Consider the following 21,775-nt stretch of genomic DNA (forward strand, 5'->3'; position numbering starts at 1 on the left):
AAAAAAAATCAGAATCAAATTTAATATATTGAGAGAAAAACATGTGTTTTTGATGATTTCACGTATTAACTAAAATAATTATAATATTTATCCAATATTTTAAGCTCTAACTTATTTCATTTCGCCTTACCTTAAACTTATTTTATCTCATCGAATAAGAACTCTAAAAATTAATTTTGGACTATTTAAACCGAATATATAACTTCAGTTTTCATAGTGTTTTATACTTCCTCTTTTATATCCTTAATTGAAGTTTCAGTAACATGTTTGAAGAAATTTAGTGATTTCAATTGATAAGTGTAAGATAGATATTTTTATCATAATCTGTAATTTAAAAATCGTTTGATAAAAAAAATCTATTATGTTACATCTATTTCACCATTTTTAAGCTAAAGGTTTGCCTCATATTTCATTTTATTTGAACTATGATTTTTGTCTTTAATTTTTTTAAAATTTATAGTTTAAATAATTGAAAAGACTTAAATATGTAATAAAAAAAAGTTGTGACACTTATAATTCTACTATAGTATGACTTTTTTGTTGTGGCGTTTGTTGTTATTTTGATCGTGGTCAAGAGTTCAACTTTCATATAAAATTGATATGCTTCTACTATTTCTCAATCCATTTTTTTAGGGTTATTTTGATCTGAGATTATATATATGTGATCTAGGTACTCCAAAAAAAATGCACAAAAAAAGACGGACACATGAATAACACAAAAAAAGCAGCTAAAAATCGGAGATAACAGATTTTTACTATTTTTATCATCTTTTTTATTAAATATGACAATAGTGATTGAAAGTTGATTGTAATGAATTCTAGATTTTCTTTTTTCTTCCTTTACAATTAACGCTAATATGGAGAAGTTTCACATACGATTTTGACAAATATAATGTATTGATTGATGTTTTTAGATTCGATTTTTATTTAGTTTGTTGAACTCATGGTAGTAATTTTAATTAAATGTTGAGGTATTTTTGAATATTTTAACGAAAGAGGGGATGTACTATAATATATCAATTTATTGATTTAGCTCAAGTTGAATATTTTTAGTGAGTAGTTGACAGAGACTCTGAAATTATTTATTGTGGTTTAATATTTGTGATATTCATGAAAAATCATTCGAATATTCATTTCTATCCATAGTTTCTGAACTTTTTTGAGGCTTTCATTAGTTTGATTTGGTGATCTGAATAGATATTCGAAAGAGGTTTATCAAATTAATTATTTATTGAATTCGTAAAACTCATTTTTTTTCAAGAGAATAATAAAACGAATCAAAGCTAATTAGTAAAATCTTGCATCTATCCGGTCATTTACCCTTACTTCTCATCCATGTAGTGATCGTTGTTCGTTGTTAATTGTATTCACTACAATGTTTAGTCAATAATTGAAGTTTGTAATCACAAACAACTAAAATAAATCATTTGAATAATAAATAGTAAGTTTTCTTTAGAAATATTATTTACTAGTGAAACATTTAAATTACATTAAATTTTGTGTTCATCAGTCACCGGGACAACTGAAACCAACAATCAACTCCAATATTTCAACTTTGGTTTCAATACATGTAACTTACCTGAGATCCTCCAAACACAAATTAAATATGTAAATTACTTTTAAAATGCGTCATTGAAATCATCAAATCATCTACTTGAGGTCATCTTGATCAAATGACCTTGGTCAACTCTAAATCTTCAAAAGAACTAGAAACTCATGAATAATCCAAAAAAATAAATTGAACCCCTTAGGATCCATGTAATACATTGGTCTAAGTTATTGATCACGCTTCAAACTAATTAAACCATCAGAACTCAATTTCAATCTTGTTATCCCAAAATTTGACTTTGGTCGACTTCTCATTCTAAACTTTCAAAATTGGAACTTCTTCAATGAAATATATTTGATCACCTTGAAAACCGTGTCACTCATCCCTACAATATACAAACAAATAAAGCTATAGAAAAATCATATTGGGAGGAAAAAGTCTAAAGTATAAAACAATTATTTGGGTCGTTACAATTCATCCTGATATTCTTTAAGATAAGATTCACTTAGAACTTCAAATAAAGATATATTTTATTAAGTAGAAGCAAAGGAGATCTGAATTTGAGTTTCGATGGTACGGTGTAGACAGAAAAAAACTAAGTAAAAATGTGATTCAACTCTTAAATTTGAATTCACATTCAACAAAACTTAAGCAAAACAATAACGGAATTTAAAAAATGCAAAATTTGAAGCTTTATAGATATTGAGATCAACAGATAAATTAAGGATTTTTTCAAAAGAGAAAATGGAAGAAAGAAGGGAAAATTCATGAATTTAAATGGGTTTTCAACTGGTAATTTATTATCTTTAAAACCTAAAATAATACTATTAATCAAATAAAAATTATGTCTTTACGTGTGTACCTAGTGAGGAACTCACCCCAAATAACAATCAAAATTTTATTTTAAAGGGTGAAGTGTTAAAATGGAGTATCAAAATGAAAATTGAAATCAAAAGGGATTGTTTGTATATTTCACTATGACAATCTATTTAAATTTGATTCAATCAATATAAAATAATATTTGTTTGTCTTTCCTCTTTCAATTTGTCGACAAAATACTCTCATGGAGCTTTTCGAGAAAGGAAAAAGCATTACATGGAGAAGGGAAGGGAAAGAAAAGAGATCATACAAATCAAAAGATTAACATTGGTATTACTAGACTATAAAACAATTACATGTCAAGTAATCCATTCTAAGTATATATGCTAATCAACAATTACAAATACAAACAAGAAATTTAAGGCCAAAAAAAAAAAAAATCACTCAACAATCTACATGTCTTAGTTTTTACAGTACATAGATCAACCATAGCACTTAAAGCATTCAAATCACAAATTTTTATTTATGAAAAATGTTGTCTTACAAAGCAAAAGAGAAAGAAGAACACTTTTTTTTTTGTTTTCCAGCCGGTGTACGGAGAAGTCTGGATTAAATCTGAATTGCACACTGCAGGGCCCATTCGGGGGTGGCGCTCCAACAGGAAAGAAGAACTTAATCAACAAAGTTCTGTTCTTGGTTTCTTCCTAACAGAAATGCAACCTCTTTGATGATCTCTAAATATTTTAAGCTCAGAACAATCCCTCAAATCTTCAAGACTTATGTATTGTTGTTTCACCATTCTTGAAAAATCACAACCAGTATCATTAATCCAAATATAAGGGTGGCAAGATTCATCATAATAATAAAGTAAACTCTTAACTCCACCTTTATAATAATTATTATTACTAGGCATATAAGCCTTGTAAATTTTCTTGGAATTTAGCCTCTTTGATGATCCTGGTTTCAATGTATGAACTTTCTTCAAGATTGAACCAACCCTTATTTGCAATTCAATTGATTTATCACTAAAATTCCAAATCCTTGTTCCAAAACTAGAGACTTGAGCTTGATCTTTGCACCCATTGAAGCATTTCACTAAAGACACAAGGCTAAAATTACCACCACTCTCCATTTCATTATGTGCAACAAGTTGAGTCTTTTTTTGGTCACCAAGGCCAGCTTTTTAAAGGGTCTAGCTAAAGCAAATAGTCATCATATATTTAGTGTAACTTTCAGCCAATTGCTATATATTCCAAACTTTGCCTACTAATTGATTCTGATATTCTTGGATTTGTGGGCCATTGAAAATGTAGTAACTCTTTGGTTAGGGAGTGAGAGAAATTAAGTTTATTAGCTGTGAGACTATGACATGATTTTAAAGAGTGACATGATTTATATATATAATATATGATATTTATTAAAGACATCTATATTTTACGATGATTATGGTAAAACTAATAGTGTAAATTGTTAACCATTTAATGTTGTGCTAATAGAATAATTATAATTATGCTAGGAGGAAAAAAAGGCATTTGTGGGAATATCTGCTGACAAACTATTCAGTAGTACGGATTTTTTCATGTCATTAATGATTTCAACATCTATGATTGAGTTGCCAACTTTTTTGGATTGAGTAAAATGAAGCAAATTCGATTGAGGTTCGTGAGCTTGTCAACCATTTCTACATCCGGAATGGAGGGTTGCTTTGGTTTGAAGTTATTCCCATTAGGTTGCTTTCTCCGAGGAAGGTGTTTAAAAGACATTAGTGGACTTAAAAGAGTTAGCCTGCTCAAAGGAGCTTAACTAGAAAGCAGATCAGGTCTTACGCAACCTTAGATTATCCATCATCTTTTCTTTATTTGTATCACCAAAACACCGAAGGGCCTTCAATATGTACCTCTGGAGCGCTGGCCCATTCAAGAAAAAGAAGTAGGGAAAAGACTAGCAAATTTCTTAGGCTAATAGAGTAGGTGGTTGTAAATTTACTACTAGTTATATTTATGTTTATTAGCTGTGAGAATATGACACATTTTTTTCTATTAAGGAGTGACATAATTTATATAAAATATGATATTTCATAAAGACACCTGTATCTTTCAGTGATTAAGAAGTGCCTCCTAAAACTTTAAAAAAATTAAACAACATTTAAGTAGTATGATAGGCTTATTAGGATGATATAGTGTAGGCCAAAAATCTTAAGGTTGTTTGAAGGGGATTTAAGAAAAATGTCCATTTTCTTGACAACAATGTCCAATCTTCATTTCTAAGGTACCACATAATTTGGACTATAACAAGATAAAAGCAACTTTCTTGGGGTCAGAAAAGCAAGAATTGTTTAATAGTGAATTATGGATTAGGCTTCAAATAATTTTGCTTTATCTGCCATGATTATGCTTGTGCTTTTTTAATCTTTTTTTAACTTTAATAATTATAATTTCTATCAAGAGCACCTTTAGCCTCTTTCTGGTGAAACTTCAGCGGCAGGCAAAGAATTCAGAATTGCCAATTCTTTTTTTAAGATATTGGAACTTGACTTGACTGTGGTCCTGACCCACCAGCCATTTGGTGAAAAGTACTACTAAATATTAGGCCACACCAAAAACTTTAGTGCCCTTGTTATGATGTTTGTTGATATACAAAGAGGAAAAATATTGTAGTGCTAGTAGTTAAAAGTATCTTCTTGTGTTCCCACATGGTTCTATTGATAAAATGCAACATGCCTAGTGCAAGAACATGAACTGCTTTTTTGAAATTCATATGTTAGTGTTCCCAAGTAAGGAGATAAAGGTTCTATCGATAACTTCGTGTGATACTTGGGCAAAGTTGAGTGAGTGATCCTTTCTCGTTACAAAAAATAGTTTAGACTTTCGTGAAATAAAGTAAAAGTTGAATGACCATCCATCCAGAATGAAACGTACCAATTCAAGGCCAACCATAGTCGCCTTCACCAGTTGCTCACTCTATGGATCCATAAGTAACTTGGTAAAACATTGCATAAGTTTCAGTTCCAATAAAATGACTGTCACAAACAGATGCACAACTGAGTTTAAAGTTCAACTAGTTGTCTTAGTTTTCTCTTGAGAATATAAGGAGCAAGTGTTTTATCAAGTCCAATCCAAGAACATGATAAAGGGTTCTTATGGGTTTGAGAAGTAGACTAAGGGTACGCGTAAAGGAAGAAAATTATTTCCCGGGGTTTATTACACTGGTGGTAATGGTAATCCAAGACTTGTAGATTTAAAGTAGCCCCCAAAAGAAACTAAACAATTCAATTTCTGGCCAAACTACGTCCATTTGTATGATCTGCCTGTACAAATGAAGACTATGAAAAAGCTTCACCAAAGGGATGCCAAAATCATCAATAAGAAATGATACCTATAGCCATAGCACAAGTATGAAATTTACAAAGATAATACCAGTCCTATTTTTCATGATTGTCTTGAGCAGAATCTATCTTTATTATAAGGGGCTGGTCGAGACGTGCAGCTGAATCAGCCACGGTTGGTAGCTCTGGTATTGACAATATGTCATCAATGTCTTCATTTTCAGCTAGTGCTTTTTCTAAAGCGGCCTTTGCAACTCTTGTCACACAAATAATCAAAAATACTGCAATACACACAACCAAGGTGGTGGTTATTTGAAATCCTACGTTCAAATGTGTTGGCATTTCATCAAAGATGCATTATAGTTTAATCCTAACATCATTTGCAGATAATTTACGCATGTAATACTCAAATACATGTTAATATTCCAAGAGACCTTCACAATGAAACAAGCTGGGGGTAGCAGCAAAAAATGCTTGGTGAGGAAAAAAAATTCCATTCATGAGAAGGATGAATACTTTTAGAATTGCTAGACTAAAGAGCACTCTATACTAACAACATCATTCTCATAATAAAAGCAAAGTTATACACAGGTAATACTAAAGTATATAACTACATATTAATATTTCAAGAGATGTTCACAATGGAAAAGCTGGAGGGAGCAAATGATGTTTGGTGTGAAAAGATTTGCAGTTCATGAGACGGATGAATACTTTTAGAAAAGCTGGTAAGGTAGTTACATATAGCACTTTAGCTTCTCCTCTTCTACTTCTTGAAGTCTTATCAAAGAATCTATGGCCCTGCCCAGACCCCACTTGTGGGAATACACCGGGTATGTTGTTGTTATAAAAGAATCCATGGCTACACTGAAAGCTTTTTATTTATTTATTTTGCAACTTCTAAGTTCTTCTCCGTCTCCCTTTTTCTGATTGTTAAAGGTAAGTATATTAACTTCAACAATAAGAGAATGCTGAAAAATAGGTACAAGAGGAGGCTACATTACAAATTGTGTAATGAGCTCAACAAGTCGATCATGGCATTATGTCATTTGCAATAGCAGCCATGTAGCACCCAAAAAAAAGAAAGAAGAGAAGATATACATCTTTGCCAAATAGAGACTGAAGAAAGCATCTATTTACAAGGGTCGGAGACCCATAACCCTTTCTTATTATTAGTAAGATAGCTTGTCTTGGCTCCGCACCATGCATCATTCCAATCCGGTTTTCATGAATATGGAACTCCATTCACTATATTTTGCATTGTTGATAGTTATGTATAGTAAATTTTTTTGGATAAATAGTTATGCATAGCATATATTTGATTGTTGGTCTATGTTTGACAAAATTAGGTTATCAAAATGCCAGCAGGGGTATGCTCAAGTTTTAAGAGAGCTATAAGTCAAGGTCTTACGCATTTCCCCAATTAATTCTATTCGAGTCAAATACAAGTTACATTATAATGCCAGCATTCAAATTAAAGAGCCGCTTAGAAAAAATTGACTGGTGATTTTCGCTTTCTAACAACATATGAATATCTTGAGAAAATATTAAATATTTGCAGCAATTTCACATGTAGAAATCTTTTCTGATCAATAACAAAAAATTAATGCAATTTATTAGTATTAGAGACTCACCAGACACCAAAAGCCCCAATATTATCATTGCCTGGCCACACAGAAAACAAAAAGAAAAAAGGATTGTCAAAAAATTCAAATAGAACAAACAACGAGAAGGATTGATTTAATACAATCATTCATTTTATTGGATAAGAAGTCCACAGCAAAGTAGGGCTGTCAAATTAGTGGGTTGGGCTAAATTTGCACAAGTAGAAATGATTACCAACTTATGAATTTTTTATCAATAGTTGCCAACAAAGCACTTGGTTTTGGCATTTGTGATCTTCTATTTTTTTGGTGATCAAGTAAATATTGCCATTTATGTGACCTATTTATTCATTTTGAAAAAATAAAACATCACCCACTAAAAAATTAGTAACTGTAGGTTAGAGTTCAATTAGTGAGGTATCATTATGTTAAGCTGAACATATATTATTCCACATACTGGTTGCATTCATATGAAATTTAAAATTGGTGAATATTGCGACGAGTGTAGTGCGACATCCATATGCAAGAAACTATTAGGACAAATTCAATTTTAGAAATACTGAACAATGAATGAAATAAAGAATCCAAAAATAAAGGCAAAATATATTATTTGAATAAACACTACGAATGTAGAAAATGTACACTTATTGCTCACTTGAAGCTCAGAACTGCTTGTCTTTTGTAAAATAAAACCTAAAAATGGCAACAAAGCCAAGCCAAGTCATTTCAGTGGAGGACAGTTCCACAGTCCATACTAACCCAATCCATGCAAGTTGCGCCAATTTGACTGGGTGTCAAAGCTGAGGCTACAAATAATAGATCCCATGTATAAGTATGACAATTAGCCATTCTCTGTAACTGTCATGACTTGATCCATTTTTTCGGTGCAACATTTCAACAACTACTGCTATGACACAACCTCAAGTTGAGGGCGGCTTTGAGAATCCTCAATGTCATAAATGCTCTATTTGGGTTGATAATATATTTCAATATCCCAGGATAATCTTGTTTTGAATCAAACAACCCCAAAGAGTCTTTCAAGTAAGCACTACCTTCTAATTGGTATCAGATGTACAGATTTTCAATTTTCAATGTTTTCTATCTTTTGCTAGATCTGCCTCGATTCCAACATGTTCTAAATCTATTGAGATAACTTTTTTCCATGTAATTTTAGGTCTACATTTTCCTCTTTTAGCACCTTCAAACATCATGTTCAAGGACTATGTAACACATGGTCAAAGTGACATCTCTTATTTTATCCTTTATACACGCTACTTGCACCTTCTAACAGATGTGATCATTTATGATTTTATCTACTCTTGTAGGAGCATACATCCATCTTAACATTTGCATTTCTAGACACTCCTCTTGTGGATATATTGGGCTTTAGAAGCCTAACATTCACTTAAATTCACTCTTGTGGCACTCGTCCATTTCAACCATCCTACATTAATCCAATGTGAACATCTTAATCTATCATTCCATTCTCCTGGATTATTGAGCCTATATCTAAATTGCCTATATTTAGGCACCTGAACCTCAAGTTCATCTAATCTGACCTTAACTTCACTCCTATCTCACTGTCTAAACTTCTCATGCATGAATTGTCTTACTCCTACCAGTGTTGTTAAAAGTCATTGCTTCGTTGCTTAGGGGGATGATGCAATGTGAAGCGAGGCATTGGTGCTTTATAGGTGAAGTCATGTGCTTCAGATAGGCAGACCTTCAAACAATGACGTGCAAGGTGAGGGTGATCCAAACAAGAAACGGTCAGTTATTTGAATTGCAACTTTGAGAAGTTAGAACTAATATTGACACATATATTGGATGCTAAAATTAGTTATTTCACTTGCAAATTCATTATTATTATATGTTTGATATTTTTAATATTTGATAAGTCGTCCGCTTCACTTCAAAGAAGTGTGCGCTTTATACTTCTCACTTTTTGCTTTAAGCATCATGAACCTCTTTGTTTTTTCGCACTTTTCACTTTTAAAACACTGACTTTTGTTTATCTTAAAACTCTTACTCTCTAAAGTACTTCTCTATAGCTCGAGCCTATGATTGACATCCTCATCAATTTCATCAATTAACACAATATCATCTGCAAAGAGCATGCTTCATGGTATCTCATCCTGTTGGTTAATATGTCCATAACAAGCACAAATAGGTACGGGCTTAACGTAGAGCCCTGGTGCAAACCCATGGTAAGGGAAACTCCTCTGTCCCTACCACTGTTCTCACATCTGTAACAGCTCCTTCATACATATCCTTTATGATGTTCATATATTTGATATGAATTCTTTTCTTTTCCATTACCAACCAAAGGACATTTCTTGGGAGTTGGGACTCTATCATATGCGTTCTGTAAGTTGACGAAATATCATGTTTAGATTCTTTTGCTTCTTATAATTTTCCATCAATCTTCTTAGTAAAAATATAGCCTCTATTGTAGACCTATCAAACATAAAACAAAATAGGTTCTCTGTTCGACATTTATATTTTATATTCTTCTTTTTCCTCTGTGTGTGTGTGGGGGGGGCGGGGGATCTGGAATAACTGGATTAAAAGGAAGTTGACTAGTCCAACATTTTGATTTAGTTTTCACATAATGATGATTCCTCCCATACATCTTGATTGGCTTACTTTCTACACAGAGCAGCCCACAAGGCAAAGTTATGATCTTGAATACTAAAAATATCAACAATCAATCAACTATGTCTATCAAACTAGTAGGGGACGGATATATGAATCCTCTATCTCTATTCCCGGCAATTTGGACAAATCGTCCAATATATTTAGTGCTCTTTCGAACTAGAGATTCTCCAAAACTAGACAGAATCTTGACAAATATCAAACTTAAATAAGATGAAGTCTTAATCACACAGAGTTGTTTTATCCTTCATATGGATCCTTTACTTTCATTTGTTCTGTTCTTAGCTAAAATTGCATGTAATCCTGGAGAAGACAACTTTATTTCATATGATTTTGTCTATTTCATCCCATTTTAGCACAACAATCATCAGTGTCATGCCTACAGATACTGTCTGTGTGTGCTGCTTTTTTTGAGAAAAAATCTGTGTTCTACTTTTTTTTGAGAAAAAATCTGTGTGCGCTACTTGCACTCAACTAAATGTGATTAATTTCTAAGTTTGTCTAATCTTGTACTTACTCCATTCACTTTTACTTGTCCATTATACTAAAAATAAAATTCACTTTTACTTGTCCACTTTAGCATATCAAGAAAAAGACAATTTTATTTTTCCTATTTTACCCTTAACATTACCTACTCATTCCCCAAATTATTTTTCCAAATCCATTGAAACTATACAACATTAATATGGGTATTATGGTAAAATGTGCTATTTATTTATAATTTCTTAAGGGGAGTGCTGCAAAAGCCATCGTGGACAAGCAAAAGTGAACGGAGGGATTATAAGTGTATCCAGCTTAACATTTATATCTCTACGACAATCATCAAATTCTGTAATAGAATACTTATTTTCTATGACCACGAAATCTGTCTAGGGCCAACCTTAGGACCAATGCAGCCTTGGAAACTCGTGGATAATGGGTCTGCCCTCTACACTTCTCCACTTACATATTAGCATAGTTTCATATGGCGCAGGGCTCAAACCTGTGACTAAGTCACAAGTTCCCCCAATCTTTGCCATTTGAACTAAGCTCTAGGGTCAGTACCATAATAGAATACTTATTCATTCCCAATGAAATACTGTAAATTCATAGTTCACCACAACAACAATGAACTTTCAGTTTTTCATTTATCTAATGCAGCTCGTCTCTTTTAATTTCTCAACAAGGAAAAAGTGGTTGTGGGCCCTACATATTCCCCTAATACAAAAGATCAACTCTCTTCTCAATGATTGTGCAAAACGTTCAATTAAGAATGAATTGCCTGAATGCATCGTTGACTTTACATTATCTAATGTTACCAAGTACATAGATCACTTCGGTTAGTGGAACAGTAACGAGTTTCTTAGCTTAACTACCCTCTTTTAATTTTCCGTTTATTAGCAAGCATTCATTAGTTCATCAATAACCGTATAAAATTAAAATCTTATGTCTCTGTTTAACATCCTGAAAATAGTCACGTTGTACTCAATTTTCACTCTTCCAGCAAGATATGGTATGTTGAGAGTGTTATCTCATCAGTTATTAGTTAGATAGGCAAAACATATCACATCCATGCAGTGAAATTTTTTGGAAGCTACTTCATAAATGAGTCAATGGCATGTTGTGATTTGTTTACATATCTGACCTCATTTTTACTATTCCTTGCCCTCAAAAAGTTTTTCTTCCCAGCTTGTGCGCACCACCAACTTACGAGATGCCTTGTTAACTCCCCACTAACACAGGTACTGAGTCACTCTATGCACCAAGACTTAGGTGGATAGGAATAATTCACCTAGTTCACCTCTACTAGGATTTCAACCTTGGGTCCAAGATTGTCACTCCAACTCTTAGATTGATAGCACACCCTTGGGGGGTTCCTTGCCCTCCAAAGTTCTTCCAGGGGTGGAAGTAAAAGAAAAGCCCACAATTCGTCACATTAACTAGTTATTTGTCCTACATGCCTGTACAATACTACTATTCAGTTTGAAGCACAAAAGACCATTTGCCAATGTGTGACATGACTTAAATTACTATCAGATTAGCATAAGATTTGTTAAATGTATATAGCACAGGCATTCACTTAGCTCTTACCCAGCGAGTTTTTGAAAATTCACCCCATCCATGAGTAACATCAGAAAGATCTTTCAAAGTTGTGCCGACATACACCAGGGCAAAAGTTATTGGCTGCAATAGGGAAAGAAATAGATTCATCAATAATTAACAACAACAAACCCAGTGAAATCCTGCAAGTGGGGTCTAAGGAGGGTAGTGAAATCATCAATAATAAATATTAATATGATAAAAAATATAGAAATCATAACTAAGGATCATTTTTCTAACACATCAACCAATAAGCAAAGAAACATGGATGGCGAAGGATGTCTGGGTGGAATTCCAAGGGTTATTGAAAAGATCAAGGCATGCAGATGATCCGAATATACCACAATGGCTTCTTGGTCAGGGTCATTTCACATGGATAGCACCAGTAGCAAGTCAACCACATAAATCAATAGAAATCTCTCTCCCAAGAGGAAGGATCAAGAATTTTATTTTGTCCCTGCATATTTATAAAGGGGTTGGACAGAGTCGCCCCAGATCAAACCTGGCACATATGCATGAGCTTACCAAAAAACCCTTTATATCTTGGTCAAATTTGCTAATATCCCATTCTACATGCGTCGTTACAGGTCCCCTCGATTAGGTTTATGGTAACTGTTTTGCTTGGTCTCTCTAAATCTGGAGCTACATAAATGCTTTTAAACAACTTTATTGAATTTATGAGTAGGGCAGGGATATAATGAGGTTGCTAACTACATTCCAGTAACATTTTTGACATTGCATTTAAGAAACCACACATCTGCAACTCCAAAAAACAGAGCTCAGGTTATTCTTTGACTACTACAGTGAAGCTACAGTCCATCTACTTTTACAAGGATATCAAAATATTTCTTCAGATTCCATCATAAAAACACCTTCACCAAACACAATGACCATATCTATGTCACATGGCAAGCCATGAGAGTGATTTTGACCTGAGGAAACTTGGAAGGGAAGGGGAAGAGAGATAGATAGATGAGCTCAGAAAATTCTCTGCCTACAACAGTGAAGTAAGAAATAGCATTTACTTTTACAAGGATAAGAAAACAGTTCTCTAAATCTCATTGTAAAAACACCACAACCACAGTCTAGGGCCATATCTATGTCGCATGGCAAGTCAAAAGAGTGATTTTGACCTAGAGGCAACTGGGAAAAGAAAAGAGGGGGGGAGGGGACCATGACCATATCGATGCCACAAGGCAAACCATGAGAGTAATTTGACCCAGAATTTTGATGACAGATAGATAGAAAGAGTAAGACTTACCATCATTCCCAACCATGAAGCCAGCATGTATTCCCAAATTGAAACTGGTGTCACTGATAACAGGTAGTTCAGCATATTAAACGGAAGCAGAGGAACGAGTCGGAGCAGCAAAACAATCTGTCAAATCAGAGTAAATCAATGTGCAGGGTTACTTCTGCTCTTATTGGAAATTAATATCCATATTACTGACACACTTCTAAGCCGAAATGACAACTTGAAGATGACATGATTATGAAAAGGGCCTTTTCGGGCCTTTCAAGAAAGACATATGAACCTTAAAGCCAGATTTCCGAATTGCAATTGCAACTGCACGAAACTGTGGATAATCTTTCAATTTGGAAATGACAAATGACCTCCCAATCTGTCAAAATGTCAGTGAAAGAACAACAATTAACGAAAATAATCAGTTCACAAACAATCGTCTTAGGGGTATGGCACAAGAATATATAAACAGAAAGGAAAATGAAGGAAAAAGTAACAAAAAGTATGCCCTATCCATACACAAATTGTACATGGAAGACCATATCCTGAATAAAAAGTTATCCAAAATGACAAATCTACACACTTGTACCTCAGGTAATCCAGTTTTTGTAATATGACTAGAGTACCAATCAGAGCTCAGGGAAGTGGACTATGGAAGAAATCATGTTGTTCTAACTTCTAAGCAATACTTCAAGTGAAATACATTTTTCACTGCTCAACAAAGTATCCCCTCTCTAGAATGAAAGAACTTACTGTTCTACCAAGAAGAAATGCTGCGGCAGCACCAATGGTAGCACCAATAGAATCAGCAACAAAACCCACAGGCAGGCCAAATAGATAACCACCACCTAGCTGAAAACAGGAACCATGCAGAGTTCAATTCAATCATAAGTCTGATAAATATGTGCTATAAAAGAATTTTGAACAGCTGTATTAAAAAAATGGTGGTTAGGACTTAGGAGGGAGACGTGACTTAAACAACAAACGCCTCAAGTTTTACCGTAAGAACTGATGCAGGAACTGCCAATACTGTAAGAGGAATGTATGCAACAGCCCTGCAAGACACAGAAAACAGCATGACCAAAAGCACATCAGCATAAATCTCCAGTGTTGATTGCGCAATCTTAAAGCAAGGAATTTTATTTCACCAATTTGAGGAAAACCCCTTGTAGAATAATTCTTTTTCATTAAATTAAGGGAAAACCCTTGTATAATACATCAACAACATACCCTGTGTATTCCCACAAGTGAGGTTTGAGAGGATAGAGTGTATGCAGACCTTACCCCAACCTTGGGAGGTAGAGAGGTTGTTTCCGACAGACCATCGGCTCAAGAAAAATAAACTCAAAGCAGATCGGTAAAGAAACCTTGCACAATACAACATAAGGATATTCTACATAAAAGCAATGCTTAGACATATGTTCAGCAGTCAACGATAAAAGTAGGAACCCCTGAAAATATCAGGGATAATAGAAAGAACTTGAATTGGATTGATGAGTTCTCTCACCTTTCAGGTGAAGATAATCACAGTAATCATGCTTCTAATTAGAACAAGAACTGACACACATCCAAATTTTACAAGGCTTATCTCTGGATTAAACTTCCATGAAGATATATAGTAATTCCTTTTTTTTTTCTTTTCGGAGATACCCACAAACATGCCGGCAGGGTTGCACGAAAAAATAACTCCCAGATGGTACTCAACAATAAGAACAATGTCTAACATATTCCCATGTTTTTACTCCAAGCACTCACATTTCACAGTGTGTACAGAGAAAAGGAGAAGTGAGGAGCTTAAGCAGCATAAACATGAACAACAGTCACCCTTTAACTCAAGAGCCAAATGGATGAAAGAACAGCATAATAAAGGGATGAGCATTGAAAGAGAAATGAACTTCTATAATGTCTAAACAAAGACAGGCTTCAGGTTAATATGGAAACAAATTGGCGTAGACCCTAAAAATTTAGCTCTCACACCCCCCCCCCCAAACCAAAAAAAAGGGAACACGAACACAGACCAAGTATGTGATGCTGGATCTTGGATACACCAGGGACTAGATAGGATGAACAGGGGAAGAGCGACCCGACCAGACAAGATTCCGCTGGAATTTTGAAAGAGCACAGACATGACAGGCATAGAGTAGTTGACTGGGTTGGTTAATGTCATTTTTAAGACGGCAAAAATGCCCAAAGAATGGAGGCGGAGTACAATGGTCCCGTTGTACAAGAACAAGGGTGATATCCAAAACTGTAACAATTACAAGGGCATCAAGTTGATAAGTCACACTATGAAAATTTGGGAGAAGGTGATGGAGATGAGGGTGAGGAGGGGTGTGTCCATTTCTCAGAACCAATTCAGTTTCATGCCGAGGCAATCAACTACAGAAGCCATTCATTTGGTGAGGAGACTGATGGAGAAATATAGGGAAAGAAAGGATTTGCATATGGTCTTCGTTAACTATGAAAAGGCTTACGACAAAGTCTCGAAGGAAGTCCTCTGAGATGCCAAGAGGTTAAAAGCATACCAGTAGCTTACACTAGGGTGATAAAGGACATGTATGATGGAGCCAAGACTCGAGTTAGGATGGTGGAAGGAGACTTCGAGCACTTCCCTGTTGAGATGGGGTTGCACCAAGGATCAGTTCTTAGCCCATTCCAATTTACCTTGGTGATTCAACGAATTGACGCGGTGTATTAATAATGAGGTGCCATAGTATCTGCTATTTGTGGATGACATAGTACTACTTGATGAGACATGCGATGGAGTTTATGCTAAGTTTAAGGTGTGGAGACAAATGTTGGAGTCCAAAGGGTTCAAGTTGAGCAAGACCAAAACAAAAAATTTGGAGTGTAAATTCAGTGATACAGTGAATGAGGTTGGCGTGGAAGAGAGGCTTGACACTCGGCTATCCTTAAGAGAGATAGTTTCAAGTATCTTGGGTCAGTAATCCAAGAAAGTGGGGACATAGACAATGATGTCACTTATCGTATTGGCGTGGATGAAATGGAGGCTTGCCTCCAGAATCTTGTGTGATAAGAAGGTACCACCTAAACTTAAAGGTAAGTTCTACAAAGTAGTGGTTAGACCGACATTGTTGTATGGGGTTGAGTGTAAGTCGAAAAATGAGAATGCTGAGATGGATGTGTGGGCACAATAGGAGTGATAGGATTAGGAATGAAGATAATTGTGACAACGTGGGAGTGGGCCTCCATAGTGGACGAAATGAGGGAAGCAAGTAAGATGCAAGAGAAGATGCGTAGATGCCCCCGTGAGGAGGTGCGAGAGGCAAGATATAGTGGGAACGAGGAGAGGTAGAGGTAGGCCGAAAAAGTATTGGGTAGAGGTGATTAGACAGGACATGGCACAACTCCAGATTACTGAAGACATGACATTAGATAGGAGGGTGTGGAGAAGGTTAGTAGGTATGGAGTGTTATCTTGATTTTTGAGAGGTTTAATCGTTTTCTTGTAGTGTTTTGCTTTTGATTCCACTATCACTTGTTTTTTATTGTGTTTAGGTATCGCATTATTTTGTGGTTTCTATTGTTTCCTTATTAGTTGCTTTGTTTCTCCCCTTTCGTTTTTCTTTTTTCATTATTCTGATATGTTATACTCGAGTCAAGAGTCATCCAAAAACAGTCTCCTTAACCCCGCGAGGTAGGGTATGGTCTTCGTACACTCTAACCTCCCCATACCCCACCTGTGGGATTCCACTGGGTATTGTTGTTGTTTGTAATACCCATACAAATTAGCTAGAATACATCAAATTTGCATGCATATCCATTCCCACCTTGTCAAGTAACTCAAATCACTCAACTAAATCAAATATAGAAATGATTTAAAATGTGCAGATAATATTCATATATAAAGCATACTTACAGGACAAGGGGACCCCAAGGACCAAGATCTTGCTCAATCCATTGCAAGAAATCTTTCAGTATCTGGAAGAAAAGAAAAGTATTTTAGAGCACAATAGAGAGAGATAAGTAACTTGAATCAACAAGGCTCCATAGACATGTCTCTAAGTTATCCTGATAATACAGTCTATGTATCCAGTTTATTGACAGAATTTCACAGAACGACAACCGAAAAAGTGAGCTCCACTTGATTCATTATCCATTTAAAATTGTTGTTCCAAAGTTGGAATTCAAGAATCCAATCTAGTAATATCATAAATGAATCCAGAAGTAAGTTACATCATGTGGATCACACATTATGAAGTTCTGAACATATATCACTGGATAATACAGTCAACTCCATTTGGCATAAATTGGCAAGAGGTTCATAATAGACATGAAATACAACAACAAAAAAAGAAACAATTACTCCAATGGAAAGTTCAAATTACACATTAGTTTTCCAGGTTCTGGAATAAGCTCACTCTTTCCTCACAGCTCGTGTAAATCATATTTATGGAAGATGCTAAAGGATTTGCTTGGAACAAAACACCACCCCAAGTCACAGATAACAATGTTGACATAAACCCAACACTGAGACCTCTACCTAAAATGATCCATGCAACCAAATAAATCACATCCAGTAAAGGATAATCATCTTAATTAAATATAAACAATAAATACACCTCAAATCCAAACTAGTTGGGGTTGGCTTATAAATGTTCTATATCTATCCTGCTCTATTTGAGCTTGTTTCATTCGAACAATGTTTAAAGACAAATTAGGTCATTCTCTATTCTCACACTAATCCCTAAAACTGACATACAAATCTCTGGCCAAACTAAAAAGACTCCTAGCAAATGAATAACAATTCACAGACAGTGAAATCCCAAATTGGCAAATGAACAAATGATAAATGCAAATACTTTCACAGCCCTAAAAAGGCAAAAACTCACGAACAACCAATACCTATAATTTTTACCAAAATCCCAGATCACGAAACCGTTTCCCAACCAAAAGGGTAGGTCAAATTTCAATAAATTAAAACAAAAGAAAAAAAGCAAGGATAACCCAGGTGAGCCAAGAATAACGAATAACCAAGAACAAACTTCGCTACGAAAAAACCCAGATCAAATAAATCATTGTTCAACCAAAAATGATGAAAACATAACAAATTAAGAAACCCCATATGGGTAAAAAGAAACCTTTTCAACGGGGAGAGTGAAACAAGCGGTGGCAATTGCAGCGAGAAGGAGAAGAAGAAAAGTGAATTTGAAAAGAGAAGACCAATGAAAAGCCATTGATAACCTCTTACGCCAAGGCCTACACTCCTCTTCGTCTTGGTCCTCAGGAGTTGCTTGTTTCAATGACAAGCGCGGCCTTAATCCTCCTAAATTAGCCAGATTTCCCAATTGAAGATAAAATTAAACACCCCTAAATCTATAAGGATAAAACCCCAAGAAAATTTCTATAATGCCTCATCTCCCAAGAACAAAAAGATCAATTTTTTACAATAGTTTTTTATCTTGGGGTGGATCTATAAGCTAAAAAAGCTTTGCTTTGCTGCTTTCCTTCTTCTATTTTTTACGTTTTGCGTCTAAGAAGATGCTATTCGCGTAACGTAGTGAAAACTCCAAAGTCTTGCTTCTTTCCTATATATTTACACTTTTCTCAAACACAAACAAAAAAAACAATTTGATTAATTAATCCTCATGTATTGTACTTATTAGTTCCATCAATTTTATGGGAAAACAAAAATAATTTATGGTGAGATGAAATATAATTCTAGAATAAAATTTATGGAACTAAAGAAAGAAGTTTCGATTAAGGGGGGGATTATTAGATATTTAACTTGTGATATGACATTTTTATAATACATTTTAAAAGTTGTTAATTTATTTTGTTGTAAGTTTTCATAATTTGATTTCATCTTTTTTAGTGTGATCAATAAAATAGTAATTTTGAGATTATTAGATTGAAAAAGATTAAAAAAAAATAATATGAAAATGGACTTGAATAAATTCCAAAATATTGAGTTGGGACTTGGGAGTATTGATGAGTATTGATGTAGGGTGGATGATGTAACACTCCAGAAATTTCTTCGAACTAAAACTCGAACCGTTCATCGTAGTGAGTGAGATTTTACCGAGGAATTAAAATTTCTTAAGTGTTAAGGTCACTAGATTTAGCAACTTGAGTTCCAAAAAGAATTAAATTGGATATAGCAAAATCTGAAATTTTGCAAGTTAAGCTAAGTATGAGTTTTGGGTCGACTTCAAACGATCATAACTCCTAGCTCATGATGAGTTAGGTGTTTTACCAGATACCGTAGGAAAGATATTTGAATTATCTTTCCAACGCCGCCGAGTTTGCTAAGTTTCGAGGTCGGATGAGTGAGATATGACCTTTTGAAGATAAGTTGTCCAGTTAAGGAAAGTTAGCTGAAAATAGAGAGGGGTATTTTGGTCTTTTCCTTACCCAATCAGATTTAATTCATTTTTAGTAATATTTTAAGGGTCTAATCCTATTAGGTTCAGTTTTATAATCCTAAAATTAGCCTAGGGTTTTAGTTGAGAGTTCAAGAAGAGAAAAGAAGAGAGAAGAGGAGAGGATCAAGCGTTCGTCGAGATTCTTGTGTGCTGTAACGGATTTTCGCCATGGGTTTGATCCCTAAGAGGTACGTAAGCTTTCTTAGTGTTGGTTTTGTTCACCCACACGCCAAACATGTTATTTTCAACGCAAATTTCATTCTTGAAGTTGAAAGATTTGAGTTCTTGATGAGTTCTTGATAAGTGTTCTTGAAGTTCATTCTGAATTTTGTTGTGTTGGGTTTTGGATGATTTCTTAAGATCAAAGTGAGTGTTTTAAGGGATGTATTGAGTAGATTCGAGTGTACTTATGTTAAGTAATCAATTCTAAGTGATTGGAGAAGAAACCATTCGATTCTAGGCGAAATAGGGTGAGAAAACGAGAAAAGAAACTTGTTGAATTTTCTGGGTTGGAGCCTGGCGCGATGTGCCTGCCAGAGCGCCCCAAACCCACCTCTAAAGTTAGGGGCTGGCACCCCGCACCACCCATAGCGTCAAGGTCGCCTGCCCCATCCAGTTTGTCGTCGGGTGCCCCGTTTGAGTTCATTTAAAGTACACCTTCACTCATTTTCGATTCTAACTACTCTAAGGTACTTCTAAACACCTAAAATCATTCCTAACATGATCATAACCTTGAATTCATAAATCAAATTCAAGGTAAAGTTGAGAGTCAAGTTTGAGAGTTGTTTCAAACCTTTTTGATAAGGTCCCTTAGAGCCTTTTTGAGGAGTCTTCTACAATTACTAGCAACTTGTTTCAAGACTCAAGCAAGTGAGTATGAGGATGAGGAGAATGTATTCATGAATATATTTTGTCATCATGAGATCCTTCATATCATAAACCAAAACTCTTGAATTCATAATTCACATTCAAGAGAGAGTTAAGAGTAAAGTTCAAGTAAGCCTTTAAGTTCAATTGTGAATCCTTTGAGATCAACTATCGATTTGAACTAAGTTCTGAGAAAGTAAGTGAGAGAATGAGAAAAGTCATATACGTGAGTCCACGTTGTTATGTAGATCATCGAGTCGAGTTATTTCATGCCCATAATTCCGTATGAACTTCGTAAGTTGAGCATCTTTCAGAGAAGTGGTATCTTCAAGTTTTAAGCCTTTAAGTGTTGAGTTCCTAAGCCCTTTTGAGAAGTATCTTTGAGTTCCTGAGTTAAGAAGTTCATGCTTATAATTCCGCATGAACCCTTTGAGTTGAACATTCTTTAAATGAGTAGTATCATTGAAGTTCTTAAGTTCCAAGTATTGAGTTCTATCTATGGTTATTGAAAACCTTACATTGAGTCATTCATGTCCCTAATTCGGCATGAACCATATTTTAAGGAGTCTTTTACAAATGTTTTAACTTTGTTTTAAGACTTAAGCTTTGAAGTTAAGTAAAGAGTAAGAGTAAAGTCCTTTATAGATGTTTTAACTGCACTCTCCTTTATAGATGTTTTAACTGCGTTATAAGACTGAAAGTTTCAAGTTAAGCAAAAAGTAAAGAGTTGAGTTCATTTCTCAAAAGTTATTAGGGAACTAAGTATTCCCAAAGAAGTTTATAAATGTTTTCACATTTGAGCAAGAAAGGAATTATGATTTCCAAAAAAGTCTTTAGGATAGTTTTCAGTAAAGGGAACATCGATTCCAAGAGAGCTTTTGGGCTATGCTTTGAGCAATTATCTCAAACCAAAGAAAGAGGTGTTTAAAAAACATATGAGCTAAAGTATATTTTGGGAGTAGTATTGAGCACCGAATTGGGGACACGAGTTCATATTAACTCAAATCTCCATAAGAACCATGTGGCTAATATGAGATTTAACAGGTCATACTTTTTAGATGATCACGTAAGTTAAGCTAGTGGATCCACTAAGTTAAGTAAGATCCTATACTGATGGCAAGGTATAGGATGCTCCTTGGCAGCGCGAGGTAAAGTGTTGTATCATCACTATAGCTCTTAAGTGATGGTTGTCGGTTAGAGAAACTCCCACAAAAGTTATTGTATTCTTATATACACAATTATTTGTATTTTT

The 21,775-nt window shown here is 34.6% G+C and overlaps 3 protein-coding genes across 3 annotated transcripts in view; 1 reads left to right on the forward strand and 2 right to left on the reverse strand.

The window, feature by feature from the left end:
* LOC125869835 (uncharacterized) overlaps window positions 1-21,775 on the forward strand; it is a 525,520-nt gene that overhangs the window by 337,719 nt on the left and 166,026 nt on the right. The window lies entirely within an intron of this gene.
* Window positions 3,035-3,540, reverse strand: LOC125870138 (uncharacterized). The gene has a single exon (XM_049550486.1). It carries the CDS (start codon window positions 3,498-3,500, stop codon window positions 3,045-3,047), a length of 456 nt encoding a protein of 151 aa, XP_049406443.1. The 5' UTR covers window positions 3,501-3,540; the 3' UTR covers window positions 3,035-3,044.
* On the reverse strand, window positions 5,612-18,817 carry LOC125869974 (uncharacterized). The gene is made up of 9 exons (XM_049550354.1): window positions 18,373-18,817; window positions 17,151-17,212; window positions 14,272-14,326; window positions 14,025-14,123; window positions 13,564-13,650; window positions 13,290-13,406; window positions 12,020-12,112; window positions 7,325-7,355; window positions 5,612-5,974 (listed from the first exon to the last, which is right to left on the reverse strand). The coding sequence occupies exons 1-9, from the start codon at window positions 18,466-18,468 to the stop codon at window positions 5,790-5,792; spliced, it is 825 nt and encodes a 274-aa protein (XP_049406311.1). The 5' UTR covers window positions 18,469-18,817; the 3' UTR covers window positions 5,612-5,789.

This window comes from Solanum stenotomum, chromosome 1 (genome assembly GCF_019186545.1).
Source record: "Solanum stenotomum isolate F172 chromosome 1, ASM1918654v1, whole genome shotgun sequence".
NCBI classification, from domain to species: Eukaryota; Viridiplantae; Streptophyta; class Magnoliopsida; order Solanales; family Solanaceae; genus Solanum; species Solanum stenotomum.